General features: G+C 46.4%; 1 protein-coding gene across 6 annotated transcripts in view; it reads right to left on the reverse strand.

Moving 5' to 3' along the window:
• Positions 1–16,163, reverse strand: part of LOC142588029 (poly [ADP-ribose] polymerase tankyrase-like) — a 103,999-nt gene that overhangs the window by 46,771 nt on the left and 41,065 nt on the right. For all 6 annotated transcript variants that reach the window (XM_075699466.1, XM_075699470.1, XM_075699468.1 and 3 more), the window contains exons 15-27: positions 13,380–13,508; positions 12,640–12,717; positions 10,680–10,843; positions 9,699–9,805; positions 8,310–8,401; positions 7,746–7,920; positions 5,842–6,050; positions 3,871–4,110; positions 3,158–3,223; positions 2,996–3,052; positions 2,119–2,238; positions 1,858–2,004; positions 926–1,330 (exon numbers count right to left, since the gene is read on the reverse strand). In XM_075699466.1, coding sequence (XP_075555581.1) covers positions 926–1,330; positions 1,858–2,004; positions 2,119–2,238; positions 2,996–3,052; positions 3,158–3,223; positions 3,871–4,110; positions 5,842–6,050; positions 7,746–7,920; positions 8,310–8,401; positions 9,699–9,805; positions 10,680–10,843; positions 12,640–12,717; positions 13,380–13,508 — 1,989 coding nt within the window. The remainder of the gene's footprint in view (positions 1–925; positions 1,331–1,857; positions 2,005–2,118; positions 2,239–2,995; positions 3,053–3,157; positions 3,224–3,870; positions 4,111–5,841; positions 6,051–7,745; positions 7,921–8,309; positions 8,402–9,698; positions 9,806–10,679; positions 10,844–12,639; positions 12,718–13,379; positions 13,509–16,163) is intronic.

The raw sequence follows: 16,163 nt of genomic DNA on the forward strand, positions 1-16,163 counted from the left end.
TTTTCAAGCAGACACACTAACCATCAGGGAGATTAGAGGTAGTCAATTGTGCTATGTAGGTAATCTTGGTGCTGGTTATGATACACACAATTACTATGCCCCACTAGGGCACCTGGCAATCTACAAGGGCTGATGTCCCGAAGGAACACCTGGGCTATGGGAAGATAAGCAGTAGCAGACGGTTCCAGATTGATCTGGGCCACATTTGGGCATGTACACCAAATTCAACATAAACATTTTTGTACCTGGATCCCACGAGGAATGCCAGCTTCAGCTATTAGCATTTATCCCTGCCACTTCGTGCTTAGCAGCAGAACAGTATAGCCACTGAAGCACCACAGAACAGTACCAAGCACGTATACACTCTGTGTGACCGTGCCTTCACGCATCCGCCAGAGTTGACCCTGATTAAGGCACCAACAACTGCTGCATTACAATCAGTAATTCCTTGGCAGTGTGTTAGTGAAGCGTGGACCTAACAGGCATGCCTCAGCTTAACAATTACACTACACTGTTTTCCACACCTGCCCACACTGCCCAGACTTGGCGTAAGCTGGTCATTTTCTCAACTGGTGTGATCCTGTGCCCTGACACCCAGAACATCTTTTAAAGGACCCCTCAACACGACACATGGGAAATTTTTGTTATGCGCTGGATGTTACATGAGCTCTAGGGAGTGTTCTGCCAGAAGAACATTTCAAATTAATTGATTATTAGCAGAGATAGAAATATTTGAATTGTTGCAAACCCATGATTTCAGGAGGCTAAGCTTCACTGCCAACATCGACATTCCCGCCACTACCAACAACAATCAATGCAAAACAAAGTGTTTCTGAGAAAATTTTCAACGAGGGAGAGAGTGAAATCCCAAATTGGCTGTTGCTGTTAAAAGCAACACAATGCGCGCGAATACTCGATGACCTACCAAGGAGTGCACAGCAGCGCTGTTCCCACTGGCCACTGCTCGTGCCAGGGGGGTCAGGCCATCCTGATCCGGCGGCTCGAGCAGGGGCTTGTGCTGGAGCAGGAGGTCCACGGCCGCCGCCCCGGGGCAGCGAGCCGCCAGGTGCAGGGCCGAGGGTCCCCCCCGGATGCCCCGCACTGCCGCAGCCGCGTCGGCCCCCAGCTCCTCCAGGAGAAAACGCAGCAGCGCGTGCAGTCGGCCGCTCTGCTCTTCCGTCGGCTTGCGCAGCTCACCGAGGGTTCGTAGGGCCACCAGCAGCGGGGTGAGGCCGTCGCGGTCGTGCCCATTGGCCTGCATGCGGAGGATGTCGCGGAGCGATCGCGGCTCCTCCTCGAGCTTGACTCCTTCGGGGCTCGGAGGAGGGGGCTATACGTGGCAAGAAGGTGAGAAGGCAAAAAAATATGGCCCACGATTAATTGCAACATCCCCTGCCTGAGAAAAGCACCATCGAAACACCAGCATAAGAAGGCTAGAAACCATGCACAAGATGATGGCAGAGGCGCCGGCGAACAAATGGTGTTTGTGGCAAGATTGGCTATCGTGTCCACACCTTTTGCCCCTGCCATGCTTCGGCCGAGTCTCTGTGGCTGAATGCCCCAGTGATGCTTCCCCACAGGTCGCAGGTCATAAATTGCAATAAGTGCCATAAAGTGATTAATGGAAAAGTAAATAATTCTTTTTAATTAGTTGATTACGCACTTTGATTACGCGTGCTAGCACTGTCTGCCGCATTGAGTAATTCATCTCAAGGGCTACAATCACACTGCCTGGTTCTGTCACTACCTTAAAATTCTGTATGGTCCAACAAAGAACGCCCCACGGGAGTTGTGTAGATACAGCCCCGACGGCACCTACTCCGCGAGCTTTACTCTAGCAATGCGCAGCAGATGCACCTTGAGGAGGGTGTTGAGCAGCGGCAGGACGTCCCTCTGCCTGGCGAAGAGGGCGACCTGGCGCAGGAAGTCCGGAGAGGCCTCCAGCGCAGCCGGTTCGGGTTGGTTGCCGGCTTCCACCAAGAGCTGCACAACCAGGAGGCTCCCCTACCGGCACGCAAACAGAAGCACACACATTGAGAGCAATCAGTATCTACCAAACTAAGAAGGGAACAGATGTTTTTTTTCAGCGGGCGGGAAGGGCCAAGCAAGGCACCTCACCTTGTGCAGAGCCAGAGACAATGGACTCAGCTGTTCCTTGTTGAGAGCAGTGGGGCTGCAACCGCTGCCCAGAAGAAACAACGTGGCCCGCTCCAACCAATGGTCATGTTCTTTACGCTCCTGTAGACACGAGAAACATGTCTGGTTTCAACCCTCAGTTTGAGGACAGGTTGCTATGCTGCCACATAACAGGCATAGGCCTCCATTCGCCCTCCTTCTACGTCTTCTCTCCCCGTCATCAACCCCGCCCCAACTGCTGCCCACCGTTCAGGTGTCGGCAAATATAGCTGGGCAGTTACAGTGCAGTCAAAGAATAATTTCCTTACTTTTCTTCATTATAAAGGCAAATGAACAACCAATTACTACTGATACTACCAGCTTCTCGTTCATAAACACTTACTAAACAATAAAACCAGGGTTTGCTGGTAGGCGGAGGTAGGCAGAGACCAAGAGTGACCCCAGCTGAAAACTGGTCAGCTGACCAGAAATACTTGCTTTAGTGGCAGTAGTTTAGCCAAATGGCGCACACAGAAAGTCCCAGCGAGCGAGACTACTTGCCTTGTTTTTTTCTTTCAAACTTACGATAGCTGCGACTTCTAGGATTACATGCAGAGCATGCACAAAACAATGTGTAGCTAGAAAGGAAAAAAATCTCTGCCACTTACTGCAAGCACGTCGTCTCTGTAAGAGGGCAGGATTTATTTATCTTACCACTAGACTAGGACAATTTTCCTTAAATAAGGAGCAAACCTCAACCAGAAGAAAAAAGAATCCCTTCTTTTCCGAACTTAAAAACGCTGCCAAGCTCCACAGCAGGTGTAATTGAAAAGGCACGCATCTTCAATGCCTCAAATTAGAAGCTTAACGAGACACCCACCTTTTCCAGCCGAGCTTGCATAGCTTCTATGTGAGCAATGTCTAATGATGGTTGCTTCTGGAAAACAGCAAAAAGGAGGAGGTGACGATGAGACTCACTGCTCAATGCAACGCAACGCTAGTCTGCTTCACCAAAGGTGGCAACTGCGTGTGTGGCACTCACCAAGTCCAGTTCCTCTAAGCTCTGTCGTTGTCGGAACTCGCTGTCAGCCAGGACAAGGTGGTGTAACTGCGACAACAGAAATCAAAAGCTAACATCAATCTCAAGAAGGACACAGTGAGGGCAAGCACCGCCGTCCCTTGTGATGGCTGCTGCCCTAAACAAATTCACTGTGGGTCATTCAGCAAGTTTATTTACCGATTGATTGACGTGGCTTTGATTTCTCCCACATTTGTCCTGTATCATGCATTGTCACAACTTTATGACGGTCTTGGCAACGTAGCAAGAAAGCTGCTAACTTGAGCGAGTTTTTTTTTTACTCGCTCCGCAAAATGCAACAGAATGACAACAGTGCCTTTCTGGAATTTTTCTGTGCCTTTATGGTGATGTATAAAGAGCCAGTAAACTGCCCTGGTAAAATCCCTTCAAGTTCACTGTCCCACCCTCTTTCTTTGTACCTCGAACGCTTTTTTTAAAGCCCTGCACTATGTGCTTTCTGTATGTGTGTGCTTTGTTTTTCTTTGTTTCTTTCTTGATTTCACCTGCAACTTTAGATTCTGTTCTTGCTCAACCATGTACCCACCCCCTCTGTAACGCCCCAAAGGCCCTGAGGGTAAATAAATAAATAAATAAATAAATAAATAAATTGGAGCGGGATATTCATGCTGTATACACGGTACTACTGCTACGGCTAGGATTTGTGAAGTACAACTCACCGCATTGTTGCCTTCCTGGTCAACTTTGTTGGCATCCGAGCCTTGCCGCTCGAACAGAAACTGCAGCCGGGTGTAGACGGAGCTGCTGAGGCGTGAACGCAACGCACGCATGGCCAGGGTCCGTCCTGTGGTGCTGGAGTCCGCAGGGGCGTCGGCGTTGAGCTCCACGCCTGGCTGGTCCAGCAGGTAATCCACCACACCCATGTGACCCTTGAGGAAGGCCACTTGCACCGGTGTGACCTGCACACAAACGCACAATCATGTTCCGTTCCAAAGCAACTTGCAGACTATGAGAGAGGCCGTTGTGGAGTGCTCTGGGTAAATTCTGGCCACCTGGGAGCTAAAATTAAATTATGGGGCTTTACGTGCCATAACCACAATCTGATTATGAGGCACGACGCCGTAGTGGGAGACTCCGGAATAATTTGGACCACCCAGGGTTCTTTAACGTGGACATAAATTTATGTACATGGATGTTTTTGCATTTCGCCCCCATCGAAATGTGGCCATCGTCGCTCAACACCATAGCCACTAAGCAACCACAGCGGGCGACAGTGCTTGATGCCTTGCCATATCAGCTCACCCAGTCTTTGCACATGCGGGAGATTACCGCTAAAACATGGCACATGGGCTGCGTATACACTCAGCCACACTGACAGCCAAGCGCCACCATGGCTGCACTGAAGAGGGAAATGGGAGCCAACCTGGCCTCCCATTCCGTCCCGCCACCTCTTTCCCCTTGCTGGCGCAGGAAGGCTGCATTCATCAAGCCACCATCCTTTTCGGATCACCCTCACGTCATCAGCCTACTCACGTACCCATAGCATATGGCACATATGGCGAGAGATGTGATATGATCTCATCGCACTTGGACTTTATACGGAACACGATGACAGGGTCTTGTTATGTTGCCCCGCTTTGGCAGCCGCATTAATTCAACAATTTGAGCATCTGCACACGTGGCAGTTTTCATTTGCTGTCTGAATATTCCTTCGCAACGGCAGTGAAATTTTGTTGTATTGACGTTCAACATATAAAGGTTTAACTGTATAAGTGGCACATGCTAACGCATGCTAAAAGCTTCCAACTCAGAGCTTCATTCTATACCACGCATTTATTTAGTGATACACCCTACGCAAGAACACAAAGAAGGCCAAAGACAGACATGAATATCCCCTTCAGTCACGGTGTACATGTCTGTGGATGCAACTTATTTTTGCCACTACTATGCAGTGGTTGCAAGGAATAGACAATGAACATAAAGTTTTGAGTAAACTAAATATTCTGATTTCCTAAAGTACAGCCATTTAACTCCTAAATGAAATGTATCACTTCAGACGGCCGCTTTGGTGAAGGCACTACCCTGTTTGACAGGACGCTTGAAGTGGGGCATTTCGATAGTAATAGCAAAAGATTTTTTCCCCTTGTTGTAATGCTTGCACCCAATAATTAACCTGTGCACGTAATTCATGCGGATGATTCAATATTTTAATGGAGATGTAGCATGACTGAAGGCACCATAAATGAATATTTAATTAATATAATTATGATGGGTCTCCATAACATGCACAGAGTTATTCTCATCCCACCCTGACTTGCTTTCTATGGAGTCTCCAGCACCTTGGCAAAAATTCTGTAAATTTCCCACATTCATCGACAGTCGATCGTAATTCGTGACTGAAGGGGACATGGAGGCCTGTTATATTAGGTTAGGCTTGCCTAGCCTTCTTTTTTCTCCCTGGCTGAACAAGGTCAACATTTCGACATGGGGACTTGCCTTCGTCATAACACTAGCCCAGGCCAAGCCTTCCCTTGTTCAGCTGCTGTCGATAATCATTTGATATGGGGTGCGTTACCACCTACTAGGCGCAAATGAAGTTTTACTGAAACCATTTGATAACCATTACTTACTCTCAAGACTTGTTGCACTCGTACAGACAACAAGAGAATGCCCGTTACATGTAACCTCACCTTGGAACTGTTTTGCTTGTGAGGTGCTGCCCCAGCCTCAACGAGCAGGCGCAGGCAGCTCAGCCACCCATAGGCAGCCGCATAGTGCACCAGCGTGTTGCCCCCGACGTCGGCTCGGTTGGGATTGGAGCCGAGGCGCAACAGCTTGGCACACACGGCCGTCTGGCCGTTGAGCACGGCATGGGTCAGTGCGCTGCGCCCACACTCGTCTGGAACACGCACGCAAAATGCGTCAGTCGACGAGAACCAGATCGAGTCGCAGATCAAGTCAGCCTCGACTACAAACGTATCTATGGCAGAGGACATTGCACGAGATGCCCAACAGTACGTGTGCAAGACTTGGTTAGCCTGAGGGCAGCCACAAAGTAAAAATACAGCAGTCTTCAGGATTTTTTGGTTAATTTGATGCCAATGAAAGGCCTTGACCGGTGCCCATACATTTCTAGGGGTTACACGAAATACCTAACAGTGTGTGCGCAAGACTTGGTTACCCTGAGAGCAGCCGCAAAATAAGAATACAGCAAACTTCTTATACACTTTTCGGTTAATTTGATCCCATTGAAAGGCCTTGGCTGGTGCCCATACATTTCTAGGGGCCAAGCCTTTTGTTCAATCCTACAGTTTGCCCTTGCCAAGTAAGTAACCTTGACTGGTCGACATGAATGCGTCTTACCCTTATGGCGATTACTATGGCACTTGCCTTCGCAGTGCTATGGGGACAGTGAATGTAGAGAAGACATGCCATTTCTTTCTGCCCAGGAAAACCGTTCAATTTTTCATTCAGCATTGCTGCAGAAGACATGCCCATGCCATTCATTTTGGCTGCAATTAGGCAGGGACTGAATGTAAGTGTTGTATTAAACAATACCAAGCCCAAATTGAAATTTTCAAGAGCACTGCCATATCCATGGCATCATACCAAGCAGCTTGTGTAGTACTGCATCTCTTTATCAATGCAACAAACACTCTGTACAACTCTGACGGACACACGAAAAAAAATTATGGATGCTTGCCAATCTCAACAAATGGTACATCGAGCCACATCAAAAACATTAAAACCCTAGTGAGGGAGCATATCATGCACTGGTGACAAGTCTCCACCTTTGATTACACATTCACTGGGACAGACTGACCTAGTTTACATAGCTATAGAGCTGTACATGCAAGTGGAGGAATAAGCAAAAGACATCTTCACCAAAATAATGCTGCACTTTCACCCAAGAGGCAAAGCATAGACTGAAATAGCAAATTCTTAGACAGCTACGCAAAATAAGCACAGCAGTAGTCTTATCGGCTGCATAAACTTGTAAACATTTGCTTACTAACTACATTAACAACCATGGTGTCACGCCACGCACAGGCAAACAAACATATCTCACTAAGTGAGCGCAGACACATTCAGCGGAAATGCTGCTGTGAAGAAGAGGGGCAGCAGCAGCAGCGAGCAAATTGACCTTCATGCTGCCTCTTGATTCAATGCGAACTAAGCAGCGAGAGCGCAGCACACATGTAACCATCAGCCCTCGACACACTTCGACTTTGCACACACTGCTGGTGGCTTTCAAGATCGGGCCCACGTGGCTGTGCCCAGCCGCACCATGCACAGCTGCCGCCGGAGAAGACCCCCCCCCCCTTCCTTCCCCCTGCTACCTTGCGCACGATAGAAAACAGCGCGCTTTCTCCCTGCCTTCCTCCTTTGCTTGCACGAGATCGAGCTGCCATCATTTTCGGCTCGCCCTTGCACGCTTTCACTCTCACCCACAGAATACAGCGTGCGGCTGCTTGTTAATGCACTTGGACTTTATAAGGAACATAACGGGAATGGCAGAAATGTGCCTGGAATGTCGATATCATGGCTATTGCGACAAAAGGAGCAGGCAGGATGCGGCAAACAGAATGGGCACCTAGGAGTTCCACAGTGCCTTCGTCCAGCCTTCGACCAGTGGCTTCAACCAGTGCATGCACCATGTCACAGCTGCCTTCCTGTGCTGCGCACATCAGGGGGCTGATCTGGCTGTACGGAGCACCTCGGGCGCGGTTTGGTTCCGCCTTGTAACGCATCAGCACTTGGGCGGCTTCCTGTGGAGCAGAGAGCAAACGCACAAGTACTGCTTGTAAGGCTGAAAGGCCTTCCGATTCCGACTCAGGAGCACTCAGACGGCAATGCTTACAACCGGAGTGCCCCATCTGTGTCTGCAAGCCAGCCTCTGCTTACGGTACCACATCTAGCTACTATCACTGGGCGCTTGACAAGAGACACCACGAAACACTCCTTGAATTCAAATGTGACAGGAGCCTTACACATGCAACACGTAAAACACAATGTCTTATGGCAAGCCACCCCCAACGAGTGTTCCTTGAAGTGTACGCGTCAAAGGGGGCAAGAGAAACCTGCGAAGCACCAAGCTTTGCCTCAGACCTGCCACTGTGGTCCGAAAAGCATCTGCGACAACCCAAGCCTGACTTACCAGGTGACCATTCTTGACAGCCAGATGTAAAGGGGTCCAGCCTTCGTTGTTCGGTCGGTCCACCGCACTGAATGGACCACCTTTCTCGGCACCTGCGACAACCATCAGTGCAACACAATGTGTTCAATGAGAAAAATAAAAAGGAGGGAAATACAAAAAGAACACTTTGGGATTTGTAGATTCCTTTTTACACTAAAATAGGTCGCTGACCAATGTTTAAAAAAATATAAAAGAAAAAGCTTAGAAATTGACACTTTGAAATATCTTTTTTAACAATAAAGAAGACCTGACAAATGAAAAGCAAAAGATAGAATAAGAAAGACGTTTCAGGTATTTGTGTAGGTTCTTTTAGAACAGGTCAAAGACCAGTGCAATGAAGTTTCCAGATTTGTATATACCTCTTGTTCACAATTAATTAAAACAAGTAGGAGTATGCAGATATTCAAAAAGTTCGAATATTATTGAATATTATATTTTTAGTATTTATATTGATTACAAATATAGATATTCGGAAATGTTCAAATATTTAGTTGGATATTCGAATATTTGAATCAAACGTAATATACTACTGGCTCTGCGGGGGCAAGCACGGTTCTTAGCATTTGTTTCTGTCTAATCTAAGAGCATGGGGCGATTTTGTGCTGAATGTTGTGTTCATTTCGTGCTGCTAGCGAAATTTTGCCTGTTAAGGACACTTACCCACTATACGTTGAAACTTAGTGGGAAAGCCAGCCTCTTGACAGCAAGGGGCACAGGTTTGCGAACAGCGAGGGTGCACTTTTTTCTTTTTTTTTTGTGTGTGTGTGTGTGTGCAGCGCCATCCCCAATTGTGAGCTTATTGCTTCACAGCAAGTGCCACGAGTGACAACTGGCTCAGGGTGAAATGCCTCCGAGTTTACAGGCACTTGATGTGGTATAAGGCACAGGCTGAAGAGGATAGGTAGTGAGAATTGCTCAATTTCCCAAGTTAACATGAGCCAAATACACAATGTTTTAGTATAACAGCTTACTAGTCTAGTCTTTTAATACTGACAATGCAATTGCAATGTTCCAACATAACAAATTGGCCCAACTTGCCCATAAATGCATCATTATTCGATATTCAACTCTATATTCGAAGCTGAGAATTCGTGTTAGAAAATTTTGATACTCGCGCACCCCTAAAAACAAGGGATCACAATTCACAGTTGTTTGAACAAGGGGTCTATGCAAAACCCGAGACATCAGCCTTCCTCTTACATTTCTCAGTGGCCAAGCTCATCCCCATGCCGACGCAATACAAAATGAGCACCCGTTCCCAGAACAAATCAAACTACTGGTGAACAGAGAGCAATGCAGGGATGCAGATGTCAACACTGAGGACAAGTTGCAGCAAAGAGCCAGACGTGCCTGTGGCAAAGCGAAGAAGTACTTCCAGGTTGCTCGAACGGCCTGCACAAGCAGCCTTGTGCAGCGGAGTGTCGCCGTTCTTGTCGATGGCATGCACGGACGTCCCTCTGGCCATTGACAAAACACAAACCAGGTTGTGAACACGCTAGTAGTGCACAATGGTATCCACATAATTAAGACTACACCACTGCCTGCACTCTGTTTACAATTATTTTTTTTAAAGAACACACACTGAACTGAAAATCAATTTATTTGAATGATACGCGATCTATGCATTAGGATTTTGTATGTGCATATTACGATGAGTGATTAACAGAATGATGCAAGACAATAAAAGAAAATTATGCAGGCCTCAAGCAAAATAGTGTCTATTTCATCTAAGTAGGAGCAGATGGCTGAGGGGAAGCAACAGTGTCCAAGGAATTAAGGAATTCTGTGTGGAGTAGCCAGGGCAGTGGAATGGGCGTAGAGGAAAGACTGAAAAGTCAGGCAGCCTTTCTATTCTCTCCACCCTTCCCGTCCCAGCACGGACAACTGCCGGGCATGTCTTCACACAAAGACAACTGCATTACACACAACTGCATTACTCCCCCCCAAAAAAATGCCAATACAACAGGATAGAAAGAGAATGTCACACGAAACTGAACATATAGAATGAAATATTGCGTTATAATTTACAATAATTTGACGGCATTTTACTGCCTCTATGCATTTGAAAAATAAGACATCGAAAAAAAAAAAAAAAGAAGTGTAGTAAGTAACATGACAAGAGCATCTGAAGTGACAGCACTAAGACTAGACAAATCCATCTACAACCCATCATTCCCATGTTAGCTGAACAATTGCAGCATTGCGGTTCCCTGCACTAATTTCTGCAGAAAACACCAATGCCATGAACCACACGTGAATCAAACAGAAATCCCGACCATCTATCTCGGAGAAAATGAGATGCCGACAGCGATCGTGCGTTCCCTTCCCCACCTGGCGAGCAGAAGCTCCAGTGGCGCAGTGCCGGTGGCCACGGCGGCGTAGTGCAGGGGCTGCCACCCCTGCCCGTCCTGGACCTCGAGATGCGGCACGCTGCTCAGCAGGTGCGCCAGGTAGCTGTGCTCGGGGTTCACCGCAGCGCAGTGCAAGGCTGTTACCTGCGGGTGGTGTTCACAGGGACAAATGACGACAGTACTGCATGTGAGAGAGAGATAGAAAAACCTAGCACAAATACAAAACAAATGCAAGAAAGACGACGGTCTTGTCTTGTCGTCCTGCCGTCATTCTTGCATTAATTGGTTTTTCGCCCGAGCCTTCATCTTTTCCCCTTTCGTGAACAAGTACCAACTCACTCACAACAGCTGTCTTGACTACTGCTGAGCAACTCGAACAGTCTTGCGCTAGCAGGCGCTTCCAAATTTTGTACTTGCACAGATGTAACAAAATTTATTCAATTTAGGAGGTTTAACATCCCAAATAAATACCAAAGCTATGAGAGATGCCATAGTGGAGGGCTCTAGGTGAACTTTGACCCCCTCCAAGAACACTTTAATGCACACCAGATCTAAGTACACAAGCACTTTTTGCAGTCTGCCCCCATCGGACTGAAACCCACGATCTTGCGCCCAGCAGTAGAAACCCATAGCTAACCCAAAGCCACACCATAAGGCAAAATTTGCGCTGCCGTGAAGTCACACTTCAAGGCAAAACTTGCATGTAACCCGAACTGATTATCACAATTATTTTGGAGAGCATCTGATTATTCGGTATTTCGGGCAATCCCTGCCGAGTCGGAATATAATTTCTTCACTACTCTATATCGCCTTACATTAGTGTGCATACTTTATTTCTTCATCTCGGGTCCCCCCAACTGCACCCTTCCTCACCTTATAATTATGAACACCCCATAATTGAATAAATACAATACCATCGAACAAACAGAGTGGCATGGTTCTGCAACCAGCAGCTGCAGTGCACCACTTTCGATTGCAACCAAAACACAGAATGTTGACTAGGGTGGTTGCTTGAGCTAGTTGGTAATTCATGATCAAAAATAACGTACAGCGCGAAGGACAAGGACTGTGAAGACGACATACACAGCACTGACTTCCAACAATATTTAATTGTGTTGCCACCATCGTGTGTATATATATACAAGAAAGGGCATGCGCAGAAAATGTAGTCTACCGAATTCCCCTGTCTTGCGGCAGTAAATATGTTGGACAGACAGGCAGGTGCTTAAACGATCGACTAAGAGAGCACTGTAACAACATCCACAGCACAGTACAAGGCCCACTTGGGCATCCATTGTTGGGACTGCGACTGCGTGCCCCTCTTTGAAGATACTGAAGTTTTAGCGAGACACAGCTCACAGCTCACCCAGGAAATTGTGGAAGCTGATTTCATCAGAAAACTTGGTAGTATTTGCGTTAGTGCCCCCTCTATCGCGCTGACCCCTGGTGAAGTCACGTATCTAAACAGATAGCAATCGTAATGTTTTTTTTATTTTTAAAATTTTTCTGGTGACCATGCTCTTAGTTCAGTGACTTGCTGTTGGAACACCCCATGTGACTGCCTTTCATTTTCTGCGCATGCCCTTTCCTGTATATATACACACAATGTGGCAACGCAATTAAATATTGTTGGAAGTCAGCGCTGTGTATGCCTTCTTTGCAGTCCTTGTCCTTCGCGCTGTACATTATTTTTGAACAGAATGTTGCACACTGCAAGTGCAAAGGTGCGCCGATAATGTGTTATTTCACATAACCCTACATCCACGAGCTGTAGTTATATATGGAGCAGTTACTCCGTAGACAGCGTGACAGATTAAAAAAAAAAAAAAGAGGGAGAACTGAAGTGCGAAATGTGCAGAGCGATACCTTTATGACTGCATTGCATAGCTTCAGTAGCATTGCCCGTTGAATGTAAAACGCAGTATAACTACCAGCCTTACCTCGTAGGGACCCAATGTCTTCTGTAGCACTGCAGATGGCTGGAATTCCAAGAGTGGTTGCTGACGGTTCAACAGCACCTGTGGCAACGGAGGGGGGGAGGGGGGGTAAAGGCTCATTAGCACAAGTACAATTACGCAGCTAACAAAAAACAACACCCGAGAGCAAACAAGAGCATGAATGGTACATTTTTGCGGCCACCTAAATGTAACAAGTCCTGTCCAGGGCGGCCGAGCGGCAGAACAGTGTGATGAGAGCCTCGAGGTTGAAAATTTTACGCAAAGACAACAAAGCACCTTTTGCCAACTGCTGCTACCATCATCATAAGGTTGCTTTTTCATTAATAGAAGCAGCCCAGCTGTTTCGCACTCCTGAAGTGCTTTGACTCGTTTGTTTAACGATGTCTTCTGCCTCCACAACCAACCTAAGAATGTGCGACACAAACTGCGGTTCTCTTCCCGATATATGTGGGCCCTGAAACACGATTCTAGTTGTGTGCTCAGTGGCACGTACTGATATTGTCTCCTGCATGGGAGGCGAAACTTCTCACTAAACGGTTCATTTTGTTATGTCAAGTCGATATAAACCCTTTCATCATATTACCTTGTGTCTCTCAACAATGAAATAATCTCTAGGCACAAAACAAATTCCGAAACATTTTCAGGATAGCGAGGCTTAACGTTTGCCTCTGAGCCCTCCAAAATGACAACAGCAGGGGGGAGTACAGGTGAAAAGAACGCACCTGACGAAACAATGGGTGCAGCGGGGACAAGCCATGCTTTTCAGCTCGAATCGCTAATGACCCCGCCAAGGTTATTTCACCGTGACGAAGGGCTTCAACAATGTGGCTGCACAGTTCCTCTGGAGCCTCCTGAAATCACAATTTCATTGGTTCAATTATTTATGGAGAGCCTTGTGCACAATGCCCATCTCAAATAATGAAAAAAAAAAATAGTTCCAAAAGCCCTCAGATCTAAGTGCCTCAGTACAAATTGCAAAACTAATAAAAAAAGCCAGGCCTGCAAAGCCTGCTGACATGAATTCACTTTTTTTTTTAGGAAGGGCAAGGGTGGCCAGGCATTTAAATACTGGCATTTACATCAGCCCATAGTCATTAACCAAGAATGTAGGCGTTTTTGCAACATCATTCAACAAAAAAAAAATGAAATATAAAAGCTTCACTTAAAGTCATAAGAACCCAGGGAAGGTATAGACAAGCAAGTTTTGAGATTAAAAAAGAATCAACAGAAGTTTCCAAGCACTAGTTAGTGAGGGCTTTTACTGCATGTCGACCTGGCTATGCTAGCATCCTTTCGAACAAAAGAAAAAAAAGAACGAGGGGGGGGGGAAGAAGTGCAGTGAATGTTAATTTTCTTGGATTCCCTAGGGACTGTGAAAACATCTGAAAAGGGAAAAGAAGATGAAAAAAGAAAAAAAAATGCATGCCTTTACCTGCCCACAAGGGCTGAAATTGTGACAGCCACATCCAAAATAGCATTAACGGCCTGCCAGTACAATAATGAGGTGTCTCTGTGTTTGTACTGTAACAGGAGACTCTGGGTATAATTAAAAACAATTTGATGTCCCATGACAGTGGCACCTTCGCACTCTTGGTATGCTTCACCGCAATATACCGCGCATGCTTGACCGCGTTACATATCTGTACTGCGGCGAAGCTGACTTTTGGAAACCAACGCCACTGCCGACAGTGCTTCTTCCTCTTCACAATCTCTCTCTCTCTCTCTGAGAGCGGTGAATTCTTTCTATTAAAAATACGGCACCGAACAGCAGGAAGCGTGACAGAGAACGTCAAAGCAGCTAGGCCTAATGATAACACGAAACTGCCATATTTACTTGATCATGAGGAGAGATTTTTCATGATTTTTGTTGCTTTAACTCGACCCTAGCATTACATTCAAATAACGTCCAAATTATCCATTTTAAAGCTATTATTATAGATTTCAATCCAATCCATACTCAAGTCGACTTCTGTGAAAACTTGCTTTCTGTTCCAATCGATGCAATTTTCACGGTGCTTGTGACTGGTATTATGGTTACAGTGGTACAGTATGCTGCAGACTTTCACGCTTCAACTCTGTTCATTTGCGACGTTATGGCGACACAGCATGTTCTGTATGACACTCGCTTCGAGAGACGAGCAATTTTGATGGCCGAGGAGCTGGGACACTCCGCCACGGCTCAATATCAACTAGAAAAACTTGAAAGAAGGGGGTAGCACTGAAATACAAAGGATGCGCACACAAGGAAAAGCCATGTCTAACGCCTTTTCCTTGTGTGCGCGTACTTTGTGTTTCACTGGTACCCACTTTTTTTCAAGTTCATCATGCACCAACTGGCCCAGGAGCTTGCGCTAATGCACCTTAGTGTCAAGTCAACAATTTGCAGATGGCAGGACCAGTGGGAGGCCCTTTTCACTACAAGGCCGTTTACAAGGGCTTGATCTGTAGACCTTGTAGGGGCCTGGTACTACCCCGAGTGAAATGGTTGTGGGGTCTTTTAAGAACTGCCTGATCTCGAACAAGCTCCACAGCATGGTGGAAGATGATTCTCGAGCTATCACTTTCGGAGATAGTTTCGCTTTCGTAAGACTGCTCGTCCCGGCCCCGAAACCCTCAAAGTATATGGCTGACAAGTCTGAAAAATTGCCTGCGCCATTACAATGGTATCCAAAATCAAAGCAGTGTTCACAGCATTGGCAACAGCCTACCATCAGAGCCGCCAGCTGCTGCATCATCGCCAGCACAAAATGGCGATCAAGCACATTTTCGCGAAGTTGCTGTAGGTTCATTTTGTGCTTCACTCTGATCTGAAGCGGTATTCTTGGTCAACCGCTATCGTAGATAGTATCACTTTTGCGAGATTTCACGTGACTCGGCGCCGGATGCGTCGGTGTATATACGGCCACTAGCGTTTCTGGTGCCGCACCAAGATCGCTATCTGTGCCCAGTGCCACAAACGGTGTCAGCTGCATAGTTCTACAAATCCAATGCAGAGTCAGGTAAAAAATTCCGGAAGTTATATTAACTACCTCTAAAGGTTATTGCTGGAGAGTATCGCCCCTGTGTGCTTGACACCTGTGACCAACGAAGTGCAAATGGCGACAACATGCTGCTTTCATTATGACAGCTTATTTTTAAAAAAGTGCCTTTTGTGAAGGCAAATTCTTCATTTTTTTTTTCTGATCGTGAATGTGGGGGGCATACTATATTTTTCTTTTATAAATTGAGGGAAGGTTAAATTCAAGTACACATCTATTTTCTTACTTTGTAACCACAACTTGGGTCTGCATTAGATATACAAAGCAGAGAATTAGTTATATCAATCTTGATCTTGCTTGATAATGTTACATTTACGAGGGTTTTGGAAAAGTCCTACTCACGTAATAGTGGTGCACTTAAAGGGACACTAGAGAGAGAAAGGATTTTTTCTCCATCATTAAATTACCCTTCTACAACACCAAAAACAATGTTTGGTAAGCAAGAAAAAGCATGAAAGCGAAATACAG

Source organism: Dermacentor variabilis, chromosome 7 (assembly GCF_050947875.1).
Source record: "Dermacentor variabilis isolate Ectoservices chromosome 7, ASM5094787v1, whole genome shotgun sequence".
Classification (NCBI taxonomy): Eukaryota; Metazoa; Arthropoda; class Arachnida; order Ixodida; family Ixodidae; genus Dermacentor; species Dermacentor variabilis.